Consider the following 14539-nt stretch of genomic DNA (forward strand, 5'->3'; position numbering starts at 1 on the left):
TATTGAATTTTTCCCCTTTTTATTTCAGGGCGATATTCATTCCTCCCTGGAAAGTGTCATATTGTCAGTAAACCGACTGACGTACATTGCTCAGCACACCTTTGTGGACCTACCAGACTTAAGAGAAATAGCATTAGATGATAATCTTATTGAAAAATTGGAACGGAGGGCATTTATGAACTTGGATCGTCTCAAGAGTATCTCTCTCAGAGGAAATAAGTTAAGGGATGTCTCAGATGAAGCATTCCAGAATTTACCAGAACTGGAAACGTAAGCAGTAACTTGTTTTATTTACTCCTTATATTGTGAAAAACAGCTTTGATATATAAGTTCCTTTTATTCATGTTCATAAATTTATCTATTGGGCACGCATTATTGTGTTGTGTCGACATTTGATTGTAAACTAGCATCCTTATGCTTTCATTTACCCTTTGTTTTTCTAGTTTGGATCTCTCATACAACAAAATGTCAACATTTGAGTTCTCCATGTTTGACCAAGTGGGTACTGTTAAATCTTTGAAAGTGAACGCCTCCCACAACAGAATCAACAAACTCAGTGATACTATTGCTGCAGCCTTTAGTACTATTGTCAGGGAACCAGGTATCGTACCAATAAAATTTTTACTGATATTGAATAATTATTTAAAACCTTTACTAACCCAAAACATTATTTTGAATTGTTGATTAACTGATATAAATTTACGAAAAGAATTTTATTTTTAAAACACAGATTTGTATGTGCCATTTTCATATAATTAGTTTCTTTATAATATGTAGTCATTTTGCCTTTCTTAAAAATAATTAAATTCTTACCTGGGAAAAACAATACTTATTTTTTGAATTTACCGGTTTACTCCAGAGCTTTATTTCCAAATAGGTAATTAAATTGCTTTAGATTTTTTTGTTTTAGAAATGGATTCAAATAAAAATGCAATGACTTATTTCGATTTTTGATTTAATGATTCTTTTTGTAATTTAAAATTAAACAAACAATTAATTATATCCTTTGCATTTAATAAATAACTACAATTACTAGAAAAATATGTTGCTTCACAGTTGTGTTTCCCTGGTATGCACCGGAAATCCCTTTTTGGAAAGAAAAAAATGGTGGCTCGTCTTGTTATCCCCATCCCCAGTAAGACAGAAATTAATGCTTTCAATTCATTCACAGTAGTTGTCGGAGCTATAGCAATTTTTTATTCTAGCAACACCATATTTTAAGTGGCATATTTTATGATTGGAGATGTGACTTCACAAAAGAATGCTTCGTTTACCATGGATAGATTTAGTCAGCAATGTTGAGGTCCTGAGAAGAACTAATTGCAACATGGAACTGTTAAAAGTGATTGCCAACCTCGGGAACACCTGATAGGACATGAGAAAAAAATTATGATTGGTTATGACATGACAATGTCATAATGTTTTATTTCAGTACCTTTTGCTGTTTTCAATTTTCATTTTCGTTCTTTTTTTAACCACTACAGTCTAAGAGATTCAATTACAGTCGTGAATTAAATTACAGAACACCCAAGCTCGAGAAAAATCACATTTTATTGTTGTGTTTTGATCGAGAATCAAACCCACAGCCTTCCATGTGTGAGACTTGTCTTAGCCACTACACCACGGAGGCTGCCAATTTCACTGTCATTGTTTAACACTCCATTATGAGAATCGAATCATTTTGTTCTCCGTGAAACTATCATTTTATTATTCCATATTTATTTCGTTTTCCCATTTTATTTCTTTTTAGCGGAACGAACGTTGGCAAAAGACTTTTCATTGATAAGTAGGTACCTTGGTAGTTGTTTGTGATTAAATTCCAAAACTAAAAATTGATAATATTCAAATGTTGAATTTAAGTAGGTACCTAGGTACTTGTTTATAGCTGAATTCCAAAACATAAAATATATATATTTTTTCAAATATGGCATTCTTTTTTCAAACATCAAACTCCAGTCTTTTCACCAACAGAGGGGTGTACTAATGTACGATTTTTTTTAATATATTGAATTTAATATTGTTTTGGTATTGACAAAAATCCAGTAAAAAGAAAAAAAGGGGTAGAAATTATAAGAAATTTAAGGAAAGAATTTGATTGAGATCCACAAAAAACAAATGCTGTTTGCAAACATTCGAAAACAAACTTTTTTATACACAAAAAAACATCTTTCCATTTTTTTGTAAATGCATTCTCCTCGAATGCAACCCTGGTAGATCGATGAATAAAACATTTATGCTCCTTACTTGTTTTTTTCATATTAGATTGAAGATTTTAATATCTATGAGCACGCACAGCACAAAGACCTATATTTCTCTAAAAACCGCACGTAAATAGGTTAAGCCGTTTAGGAGGAGTTCGGTGACATCACACGTACAGAGGAATTATATATATAAAGATTGTGTACCCATGGAAAAACGCTTTTAAAATAATTATCACTAAAAACATTATTTCAGGAATTGGAATCGGGAGTTACCAGTCCAATATCAAGTCTCTGGATTTATCCCATAACAATATTTCATACATAAGCAGATCTTTCTTCAGGTAAGATGTGGAATAATATTATAATTGCATTCATTCACGTGAAATAATTTTATGTATAAAGGCAAAGATTGGAGAACAGTCAAAAAAGTTATTTTACTAAGCATCCATGCAATCTAAATTCATCTACATTTCATTATTAAGTCAAGACTCTTTGGCGAGGTCAAAGGCTGGAACCACTATTTTATGGAGGCAGTGCTAGATTGGCGATCTGGAACAGCTTTCAATATCAAATGATCTTGTAAAACCTATTATTTAACGACATGTCAAAAGAAGGGAATAATTTGATAGTCAAACTCGGAATGAACGAATTATCTTCAGCAATCGGGATTATTTAAGGAATATTGAACGTCTATATAAATTCACAGTTATAATTAAACTCAGTATATTATTCTTTGTATATTTTTTGTATCCTTTTTAAAATGAATGATTCAAGAACCTTTTTTTTTTTTTTTTTTTTTTTTTATACGCCTCCACTCGTTTGCGAGTGATTTTGGCTGACTGCTGAACCTTTTAGATTGATATTTGTAGGATGGTTAAGCAACGTCTTTTGTATTAAATTTCTATCTGAACTTCAAAATCTTTTATTTCAAAATGTTCATGGTATCCATATTCTCTGTAATATTTATTGTTTTTGAACTCGTATAAACTCTTAAACTCTTAGTGCTGTATTTAGCTGATGGCAATTGGAGGTGCGAGGGTAATGGATTGAAGTTCTAGTCGTAGTATTCCCTTGTAAGAAATTACGTTTATAAAGTTATTTTGCTTGAACTATTCTATTCATTGCACGCCTTCCCATTGCAGTATTAAATCAAATGTATTTATCTTGATGTTGTCATAAGATGTAATTATATTTCAGATCAGCAGAAGTATATCTAACCCATCTGTACTTATCACATAACAAATTACAAAATGCTACCCGGGATGTTTTTGGGAACATGCCGCATCTTCAAGTCTTGGATCTCTCACACAACCAATTGTTAGATCTAGAATTTGATACATTCAAAAATACAAAAGGATTACAGGTATCAAATAATTTTATAATTTAACTTATTATTTTATAAACTATAAATAAAACATTTTTAAAAAAATGTCAGCAACAATAATTTAATATCCATATTACAATGGATATATTAACAAATATCAATAAAGAAAACAAAATTTGGCCATTAAAACATTATAATTTTATAGAAAAAGGCATATTATAATACTCAAAGCCAACATATATTCAAATGGTAAAATAATGCATAAAGAAATTGGCTTTCTCACTACTGTGCTTTACTAAGCAATGTATAAAATATAATGTTGCAATTTTCATTGCTTTGTATGTATAAAATATAATGTTGCAATTTTTAACCAAAACAGCAATGCCACACATATAAATTAAAACAGATTAGATTACCAATGAGTTGAAAAATAGTATTTTAAAAATTCAGCGTATAAAAGTTTAAAGTTGTATAATGAGCTGCCTGAAGAAATAAAATAAAAAGAAGGCCTTGGGATATTTGAAATTAATTTAATTATATTCTTCATAAATTTTGATATTATCATTTATTTTTTTTTTGTTTTTTTGCATCATAACAGGTCAGAAGGCCCAATGACAGCTGTTAATTACATCACAGAACACCCAGGCTTGAGAGGATTTACTATTTTTATTTTGGTGTTCCCACCGGGAATCGAACCTGGAACCGTCCGTGTGTGAGTCAAGCGTCTTGATCACTACACTATGGAGGCCGCCGGAGATAATTAAATGTTTATATTAGTTAAGATGTTAACTTAATAAATAATTAACAGAATGTGCAAATAAAAATTATGAATTCAGTTTGATTTGAACATTCTCTTGAAATTTTTGGTTGCAAAACTATTCAACATAAAAACATTGATACTAATGACCGGCCCTGTAAGGTTAAAATGGTTTGATAAAACTTATTTTCAATTATGCGAGTGTCAAAATATCGGTCAGAGTTTTTCCAGTGCATGAAGGTGCTAGGCGTGAGATAATTATGTGTAAAAGAAGCATTGACACACTTTTGGTCAAATATTGAGGAGAGGTCTCAGCAAAATGTTCTTACGAAGTTTTCCCACAACACCTTGAACGGCACCTCTGCTTTATCGTACTGAGAGTGTTTTGTATCTTGTAGAATGTGTTGCTCCCGAGGACAAAATATATTTTCAGGAGAAGGGTCCAGGACTAGATTATCCTTGGGAGGAGGGATATGAGTTGGTTGTTTCATGTAAATCGAATGTTTTCTTTGTTTGTTATTTTTATAATAATGTGCTATTTGTTATTTTTTATGATGTTCTTGTTTTATATATTATTATTGTTTTATTTTTATTTTACTTAAATCTTCAAGTACTTTGGCGGATTATTGCTAAAAGCATTATCTGACTGGAAGCCAACCAAAAAACGAGCTGCTCAAAAGAAGAGTTGGTCATAAATTAGTATTAAAAAACAACTAATGTTAGAGACCCTTCTTTATTTACATTTAAGTCAATATTGAAATGTCACTATCTAAATATTTCAATTGTTCCTTTATCCTTCTTCTTTCCTTCCCATACCCCTCTCCTCTCTTCATAGTATAGTGTTAATTTTTTCATATATTTTTATTTTGTTTATCTTTGTTTTTATTTTTTGTATAAAATTGTAAGATTCATTATGTCCATGTATTTATAATTTTCTCAAACTGAACGGTTTGGGTATGTAGGAAGAAATTGCCTTAAAGCAATATGCCCGCCCTTATATGTATATATATTGTATATGTATATATATTGTATATGTATATATATTGTATATGTATATATATATTGTATATGTATAGAAAGTGTCAAATAAATAAATAAAATATATACATGCATGAAAAAACCTAATAAAAAACAACAGCGTTTTTTTAAATGGGGACATAAAACTTCCACACATCAACTTAATAAAAGTACATTATGTTTTACATATTAAAGGATGAAGAATGTGTTGTTGTATGTACTGTATTATTTCATTCTTTTCTTGGTAATGTATCCTTTAGGATGCATATGATTTCATTTTTTCTCATGGACTAAAAATTAAGCTAAAACTGCTTTACGGCATGTTTTATTCTTAACTGTGTTATCACAATTCATAATAAACATTGATTAAAACAAAAAAAATATGTTTGTTTGGGATTCTGAAGCCTTTTCAGCCATCTTTTTTTTCATCCTGCCAAGATAAGGGTTAAGTAGGTATTTTATTTGTCCCAACTCAACACACGGCTTAAGTCCTAGTTCTTGTATGTTTGGTAGACATTTTATTTGTTCTTAAAATCAAATAAATAAAATCAGTAAGTGGAGATCAACTCTCAAAAAATGCTTAAAATACTATTTTCTAACAGAAAAAAATATTATTATTTTGCTACATGGATGCATAATAAGTAATAAGATAATTAACATATTGGCAATCTTAACTCAATTTTCTAAAAATGGTCTATTGATCATACAAAAACCAGCGCCTTGGAATTGGGACCTATGTCTTAATAAATGTAAATAAAAATTTATTGTCAATAAATAAATATTTCTTTCAGATAGTTCTTCTATCACACAACTTACTGGTAGACATCTCTTCAGAAGTCTTCCTTTCTCTGAAGTCTCTTCGGGTAGTTGAAGTTGCCAATAATGACATCAAAATGCTACCAGATAACCTGTTCCCTGTAGAAGGATTGGAAAAGTAAGATTTATAACATAGCCATCATCACCGTAATTTCCCAATTCGCACCCAGGGGTGAATAGGGCACTGCATTGTTACTCAAATTGCAGTGTAGCTGGATCATTTTTGTTGCATTATTCTTGTAATGTTATTTTTATTTTAGAAAATGGGGGTCAGTGCTGTATGAGGTCTTGACGTTGCTGCGACCTGTGTTGATAAATCTATTATGACTGATCCCTGTAAATTAGTTCTTGACATTCAAGCCTAGGTCTTTGAAAAGTCTGAGTGGAGGGCAAGTGCTCACGCATTGCTAAATCTCCTTTTCCAAGCCCAGGTCTTGGGTATTGGGATAGTAGGTGGGCTAGTACTCCGACATCCTCAGGATTAAGTGGTAGTCTCCCGAGCCGTTGTGATACAATCATCACATTCACATTGAATGTGTATAGATGTTTCATCATCTGCACTGCAGAACATGCATCTGGATATTTCAGAAAGGTTCATTCTAGCAAGGCATTTATTAAATCTGCATTTTTCTGTAAGCGCTCTTGTGAAAACCCTTAATTTTTGTTTCATGGGCGGTAAAGTGATCAGTCTTATGCTGTATTTACTATGATTGTAACTAAAATAATTGCATATATCTATAATTGCAGTTGCATTTATAGAAATCTACTAATAACCATGTACACTTTTGTTTACTGGAATCTATGTATATATGTCGCAGCCGGATTTTTATTTTAGGCAGATTACATATTAGCTATCCAAATTACAAATCACCTTCGTATTGTAAAACGGCTCATCGACAATTAGCCAGATTCTCAATGCTTGGCATTTTACAATTTAAGACGACGTACTTAGGGGTTCCGGGCCCCCAATTACAATGGTAAGTTAACAGAGTTTTCTTCGACTGTCCATAAAGAAAAACCGATATTTGTGTACAAAATGAGTGTATTTGCGTGAACATTTAAAGTATCTTCATCAGTAATCTATAATTTAATATGTTTAAAAGAAAAAATTGTATGCATATTCTGCTTTTCATTCAGAAAAATTTATTTTTCTTTGTAGATAAATATTAACTTCCCATTGTAATCGGAGCCCGGTAACTAAAAAATAAACCCGCCGCTTGTGAATTTCGGTAGGTACGAGTAAAAAAATCTTAAAATTCGTCTCTATTGTAATGAACTCCCGGGCTGAAAGGGCAAATAATTAATTTAGAAATGTCAACTTCCCATTGTTATACGGGCCCTTGACTGGCATCTGAAGCGTAAGACTGATCACATTACCTGCATTTGGTGCAGTGCCCTTTGCACTATTAGGTGCCGATAAGGGTCTGATTATTAGAAAACACTTTAAATTATTTGACTAAATGCACTTTATTTACGCTTTTGATATGATAACTCTTGAATGAGCTTTAATCTTTAATGCATTCTTAAATTGAAATTATTTGTATAATTTAACATCATAAGTCAGCTTATTCTGATTGCTGCCAAAGATTTTCCATACTATTCTAATTTCAGAGAATAAAAGATTAACAAAAATGACACCGTTGACCCATGCTTATTTCAGGTTAGACCTGTCAAATAATGATTTGTCTCGGATCCCATCCAACTGCTTTTCTCCTGGTGCGGCTGCTTCTCTTATCGAGTTGGACCTGAGTGGAAACTGCATCCCCGCCGTTGGAGCAGGAGACCTAATGCAGAAATTCAGGGTAACCTAACCTAACATATACATATCTTATTAACCTAACCTAACCTGACTTTTGACAGGTCATCTGTGTGTTGTGCCACTGTAATTATATTACTTTTTGCTAGTTGTTTTTTTTTGTAATTTGGCAACATAAATATACGTTGGTAGTGGCCCCTTTTTTATTTAGAAAATTGATTTAGATTTCACCAAATAATTGGGTAAATAAATACGGACATTTATAGTTTTTTAAATGAAGGTAACTCACATTTTTTTATTGATACTATTGATTTTTATAACACTTAAGATGTATAAATAGTGGTTAGCGCCTTTCTCTACCATTTAAGAGGTCTCAGGTTCGATTCCCGACATGGTTGACATGAAATATTTATTTAAAAGGGTGTTTTACACTAGAATATTTCATGATTTAGATAAAATCATAAATAAAATTATCGGAAAGTGAATTAGTATATAAAATATATTTATTTATGCTGATTCTGGATGAAGCATCATTGAGTTTTTGAGGACATTGATTAAAATATTTGACAAGTTGTGAAATTTGAACAATCCTGTATTTTTTCTTGTACTTTATTATGTAGAACCTTTAACAGTATGAATAATGTCTTTCTTTATCACCTAATTAATCTGCTCCCCTGGCTTCTGGAAAATCCTTTCCGAGTAAGTTTTCTAATTCAGATTAATTTTAACATACGTAATTATTATTTGTGCTATCAATTGTACGAGTATTCATGATTTATGAATTTATTCATTTTATTATGTAAACTGATAAATCATCAATACATCATGTTTATTCCTTTCTATAAATACGAAAATACAAAAATAAAATCCCTTTGATAATAGGTGCAACTCAAGTGCTGCATACAATTATTATTTATCCTTGGGAAAAAATGATTTTAATTAATTAAAAATATTGAAAATATTAAATCGTTCAAGTACAAATTAAAGAATCATATTTATGAAACCCACTCCGACCTAATTTACATGCTGTATTGATCGGTTTTTGTAATGAAATATACTCTTGAAAAATAAAAATAAAAAAACCTTATTTTTAATGTTTTTATGTAAATACAGTTGAACTCGATTATAACGATCACAGTAATAGTGAGATCTTGGATGTAACGAGGAAACATTAGTTGACATTTTAGTTCATGGTTTTCTCCATTCAATTATTCACTGTTATAACGAGCTACTTCTCAGACATACCAAACAAAAATATGGTCAAAAATTATACAAAAAATCTTAAATTGTTAAAAACATCATTCTCGAAATAAGAACCTAAGTAATAAAATCTAAACGGTCGGCTAATGTAAAGGATAAATACCGCCGGGCGTTGGGATCTGATTATGATTATGATAGTTATGTATGAGTCTAAGTACCTATTTGGATTTTTCGCCGACAATATTGAAAAATGAACACACATGGTTTTTTAAAAATCCAAGCTTTGTGAACTTAGTAAATGCCGGTTTGGCACATTGTTACAATTTACAGCTGCTTTTGTAGTTTATGAATGACATGCTTGTTTCGGGGTTTTTTTAGATTTTTTAATGTTCTAGGCTTATTTCAATACACAATAAACATTACAAGTCGGTGATATCAAATGAGTTCTAGACCAGATCAGCTAAAACCTAACCCCTGTAAAAAAAATCTGTATGAATTATATGTACACATATGTATTTACTTGTTTACTTAGAGACAATGTGCAATAGCGATTGTATATAAAAACCTTTCTCTGGTATAACGAGTAATGCTTGTAACGAGCTAATTCAAGTGGTCCCATCTTCCTCGTAATAACCAAGTTTGACTGTATTACAAAAAAAAATGTAATTTAAATAATTGTAAAATGAACTCCCTCTCTAAACACGAGCATCTTGCTCCATTAGAGTACTTATTTATAAATATATATATTTTTTAAATTTTGAACTTTTTTTTAAATTAAAATATTATATGTACATATATGAATATGGGTATGTATGTTTTAATATTTAAAAAATTTGTATCCTACACAACTCAGACTTAAAAAAATATTTCAATCATTCGTTAAAATAAAGACGCTCATAGTGGCAATCACCTTCTCAACATTTTAAATGAAATATTAATATGGACAGCATTTGAAGCACAAACTTTATGTTTTCTCATAGCACTATTATTTTTTATTAATAAACTTTACTTTAAATCTCTATATCTTACAATGTCAATGAAGAAGTTCAGTGCTACAGGAATCGGGTATAAAAAATGTTTTCTTACATGTGGTAGAAATTATAACATATTTAATTGTACGGTGAAGTTTCTCAAAAATGTATGAAAAATTAATAAAAATGGTTTTTATAAAAATCTATTTTGTAACGTCACAAGTTCATGTGACCACATGTTTGCCATAACAACCCGCACTAGACTTACGGTTTCCCGAGTTGCCGTATTTTTCAAGGTTTAGCAGGTACAAATAATTTTTACAGGGTTTAACTTTTAAATGTCAGAAACACTAACCGACCTTAACTCGTGAGTTTGCTTTAGGTGGGGATTTTCAAAATTAAAACACAAACCAGAAACCTGCTGACAAGCCGGTTTCGCGGTCTAGTGGGTTTCGTTATTTTTCCTTTTATATTTTCTGTACATGTTTACCTTCTTAAATAAATAAAATTAGTAAAACAAATCAAAGCAAAAAAAATACCATACATAGAAATAAATAAATTTTGTTTGTCTTAATTTGATAATCTTTTAACATTTTTTTTTTTTTTAAACCACTAAACTTCCTGATTCACACAGTATTTTCTTTAAAAAACCACATGTTTTTTTTAAATTACATGGCTTCATATTGTAATTTAATCACTAGACTTGTTAAAACAGCACCCAATTTCTCTTGACGTATGTACAGTTGAATATCAAAACAATCTCATTCATTTCATTTGATCACAATAATATTCATCCCTTTCTACTGTTCAAACAATTTTTTTGTATTGATAAATCAACTATTGAATAATTAATTACCAGTTGTACGAATACGATGACTATGATATAACGGACCAGCGTCCCAACGATTGGCAGAGGCCTGGGAATGAGTATCAGGATTACACTTACCACAGTGTGCGAAGACAATATCCCGACCAAAAACCAGAGAAACTTAAAGTTCCGCCAAGAGCAGATATATTCCTTAAGGTCAGATGTGTCAGATTTCGCATGTCTAATGGTCATAACTTCTATGGTCATCTTATTTATGGTTAATGGACTATTTTTAAAAACTAAACAGCTCATAAAATACTTAAAAACACATCAACATACAATATTAGTGTTTTATAAGCTACAAAGGTTTTTAAAAAATAATTACATTGTCACTGCATTATCTTAGCCTTTTTCTTTGATTTTTCATCATTTCAATGGAACATAATTTCATTAAGTACACATAATTTTCGTTTTTTCTCTAAATGTAATATAAAGGTATTTATATTTTTTTAACTATGGTTTTGCTTGCACCTACCATCACATTTGAAAATGATATATTTGTATGTCCCTGTATTTTATATGCTTCAGTAGAATTGCATGTTTTTACATTACTAATGTGCATTATCTTTATAAATTTGAAGAATAAACATTTAGGTGTTTATATAAATAGAACATTGATTAAAATATAATAATCTAATGAAGTCTAAGATTTTGAGACATACACATCTCTTCTTCAAAATACTAATTAACTTGTAAATACTAAAAATAAATAATAAATCTTTACCACCATCTACAAAAATATTTTACAACATGATTTGACAATTGCCAGTTCCAAGCATGTACTAATTGCTTTAATCAGAGGTTGTTGAAGGATTGATCTTGAAGAAGAGATGGATGTCTCAAACCAGTAGACGTTGAAAAGTCGTTAAATGGTTATATAGTTAGTCATATGGAGTTCGGATTTGTTTCCTAATAAAATGTAAATGAAAAAATTATTTGTGAATTAATAAAAAAAAAAGTATCATTACTTATTAATATTATACTTAAATATTTGACCACAAAGATGCTTTGAATATAAAAAAAGATAGCCTACTTTTGAACTTCCAAGTTTCATTCCCAGCTACTAAACATTGTTTTTTATTTCATTTTGTTATGAATCACCGAGAAATTTTAATTGTACAATAAGTATAAAATTATTGGTTATCTTATAATGAAACTATTTTATGCAGTAACATCCACTATTGTCATTTATTCAATATCTAAAAGAAGTTTTCATATATGAACATATGAAGTTTGAGTTTCAACAACAATCTGTTCATTTTTTATAAAGCATGCATAAGACTTATACAGCTTACTGTTTTTTTTATTTGGGTAGTCATAGAAAAATTCAAAGAAAACAGTCATGTTCCTAATTTTAAGGAGATTTCATCCTTGCATTGAGTAGTTAAGCTTTCAGAGAATGTGCTGTCGTCTAATCTTTTAAAATATTCATTGAGACCTTCGTACTCATTAAAAACAACTTTACATCGTCAATAATGATATCCAGCTTTGATGGAAATTCTACAGATGAAGCCATACCGGAACTCGAGAAGCTTATCGTGTTTTTTTCTAAAATCATCCACAGGAAAACGAAGAATCTTCTAAATTTTGGTTGTGTTTCAAATAAGCTATTTATTTGCCATAGACTGCGTTTTGAGCAACTGGCAGTGACATAAAATGTTAATGTTTAAAACTTGAACATCTTTTTTCTTTTGAGAACTAAGTATTGAGTCTGAATTTTAGTTTGAAATTTGAAAATGACTCTCAGAGAAGTCTGCACCTTGAAATGTCTGTCAAATGATAACCTCAATTGAATGTGCAATCTTATGCTTGTCGAAAATTATTTAAGCTTACTTAATATTATTGATAAAACTGTTATTTATTCATTTCAAATGAAACCTATTTTAGTTTGTTTTTGTTTTCATGCAGTCTCTTTCCTGGCTCGATCTGTCCAACAACCGTCTTATCAGGGTGGACAGTGGTGCATTGGGTGGTTTACCCCGCCTTTCTTGGCTGGACCTCGGTCACAATGGACCACTCTCTCTGGGCAAGGGAATCCGTGTCTTCCAAGGGCTAGAGGACTCCCTGACACACTTAGGACTTGAGAATGTTAGCCTTAGCTCGGTAAGACTCCATAAACTATTTATTTTTAATGAAAATACAACTGACTGTGGTCCTATGGTAGTTTCGCAACTCTCTGAATCAGTAGATCTGGGGTTCGAACTCTGCTATACTGTAACCTATTCTCTATTTTCTTATTTGACAGAAAATGTCACCTTAATTTAAATATCTAATTAAATAATAAATAAAGTTCAATAATGCCATAATATGTAATATGTCAATACCTATTTGATCAACTTCAATATTTTTTCTATCGATAAATTGCTACTTTCTTTAATTTTTCTTTTCTTTAGTCTATATTTATTTTTAAATTAAATAATTTACTTTTAATTTATGGTTGAAAAACATTTTATTAAAATCAAATTTATTATTTTGCTACCCTTTGTGACTTTAAATGCACTAAATCAGAATCATCAACGTAAAAAATAATAATTCCTCTTGAAGGTTTTTTGCTTTTCATTTATTTATCTAGTGACTTTAAAGTTTTATAGAGTACAACATATGCAAATCAGTATTTTAAAAGTAGTGATACTTTTAAAAATGGAGACTATTAAATTAAAACAGTTTTATTTAAAAATATATTTGATGATTTACAAGCGCAAATAACAATATTTATATAAATCTATGTTTATGGTCTCTAAATCCAAATTGATTTTTTTATACTGCCTACATATTTTTTCTTATCTCTAATAATATAGTCGCTAGTTTTGTTGCCATTAGATGAAATAAAATTATCCACATCATGTTTGCTACTGTTACTGTGCACAAAAATATAGTATCTAATAGATTTTTATAAATATCTTATTTGTGTTGAGTATGACAAATTAGGATAAATGTCTATATTTATTAATACAGCAACTTGTTTCTTTTTTACTTACAACATCATTTATATATTTTATTCAATTAAAAAATCTGCTTTTTTTCTGTTAAATTATGTTGTTTTTTTCCAATTTTTATTTTATCTTAACACAAAGTCATCAAATGGGTTACCTACTGCAATTTCTACGTTGATTGATACCTTGAAATTAAAAAGTTTTAATTTTCCTCAAATATAGTAGACGATTAAATAGTATTTTCAGTACAAATAGACATTGTATGATAAGTTAAATTGATTATCCTTTATTTATTTTTTCACGTACATATTTTTAACTCTTTTCAATTTCAATATTTAATTTCATGATTATTATAGACCTTAGAAAATACGTGGTCAAAATTAATTGATATTCAGGTTTAACAGTTATTCAATTAAATATAATATTTTCATTAAGTGCACTCTAAGATTTTTTTAAGTAGAAACTATTAAGCTGTAGAATTTATGATAATATTGTGAATTCAGACACCAGCTAATATGTATTACCGTAACGTAATATGGAAATGTTGCTACCAAGTGAAATCCACTGAGATGTTTGTAGCTGTCGATTAGCTGGGGAGGAGAACGCCGCTATTACTTATATTGTTCAGAGGTAAACCATTATCACTCACACAAAATCTCCCTCCAAAACTACGATTCATAGTTGTTCCCTTACTGA

General features: G+C 30.1%; 1 protein-coding gene across 1 annotated transcript in view; it reads left to right on the top strand.

The window, feature by feature from the left end:
* Positions 1 to 14539, top strand: part of chp (leucine rich repeat containing G protein-coupled receptor chaoptin) — a 59208-nt gene that overhangs the window by 34530 nt on the left and 10139 nt on the right. Inside the window, exons 13-20 of the mRNA XM_088242745.1 lie at positions 29 to 270; positions 444 to 601; positions 2455 to 2542; positions 3399 to 3564; positions 6091 to 6233; positions 7776 to 7917; positions 10902 to 11066; positions 12819 to 13013. Of these exons, the coding sequence (XP_088098871.1) occupies positions 29 to 270; positions 444 to 601; positions 2455 to 2542; positions 3399 to 3564; positions 6091 to 6233; positions 7776 to 7917; positions 10902 to 11066; positions 12819 to 13013 (1299 nt within the window). The remainder of the gene's footprint in view (positions 1 to 28; positions 271 to 443; positions 602 to 2454; positions 2543 to 3398; positions 3565 to 6090; positions 6234 to 7775; positions 7918 to 10901; positions 11067 to 12818; positions 13014 to 14539) is intronic.

The sequence above is a fragment of the Micrasema longulum genome, unplaced genomic scaffold (genome assembly GCF_059751315.1).
Source record: "Micrasema longulum isolate JH-2025_06_02 unplaced genomic scaffold, ASM5975131v1 h1tg000163l, whole genome shotgun sequence".
Taxonomy (NCBI): domain Eukaryota; kingdom Metazoa; phylum Arthropoda; class Insecta; order Trichoptera; family Brachycentridae; genus Micrasema; species Micrasema longulum.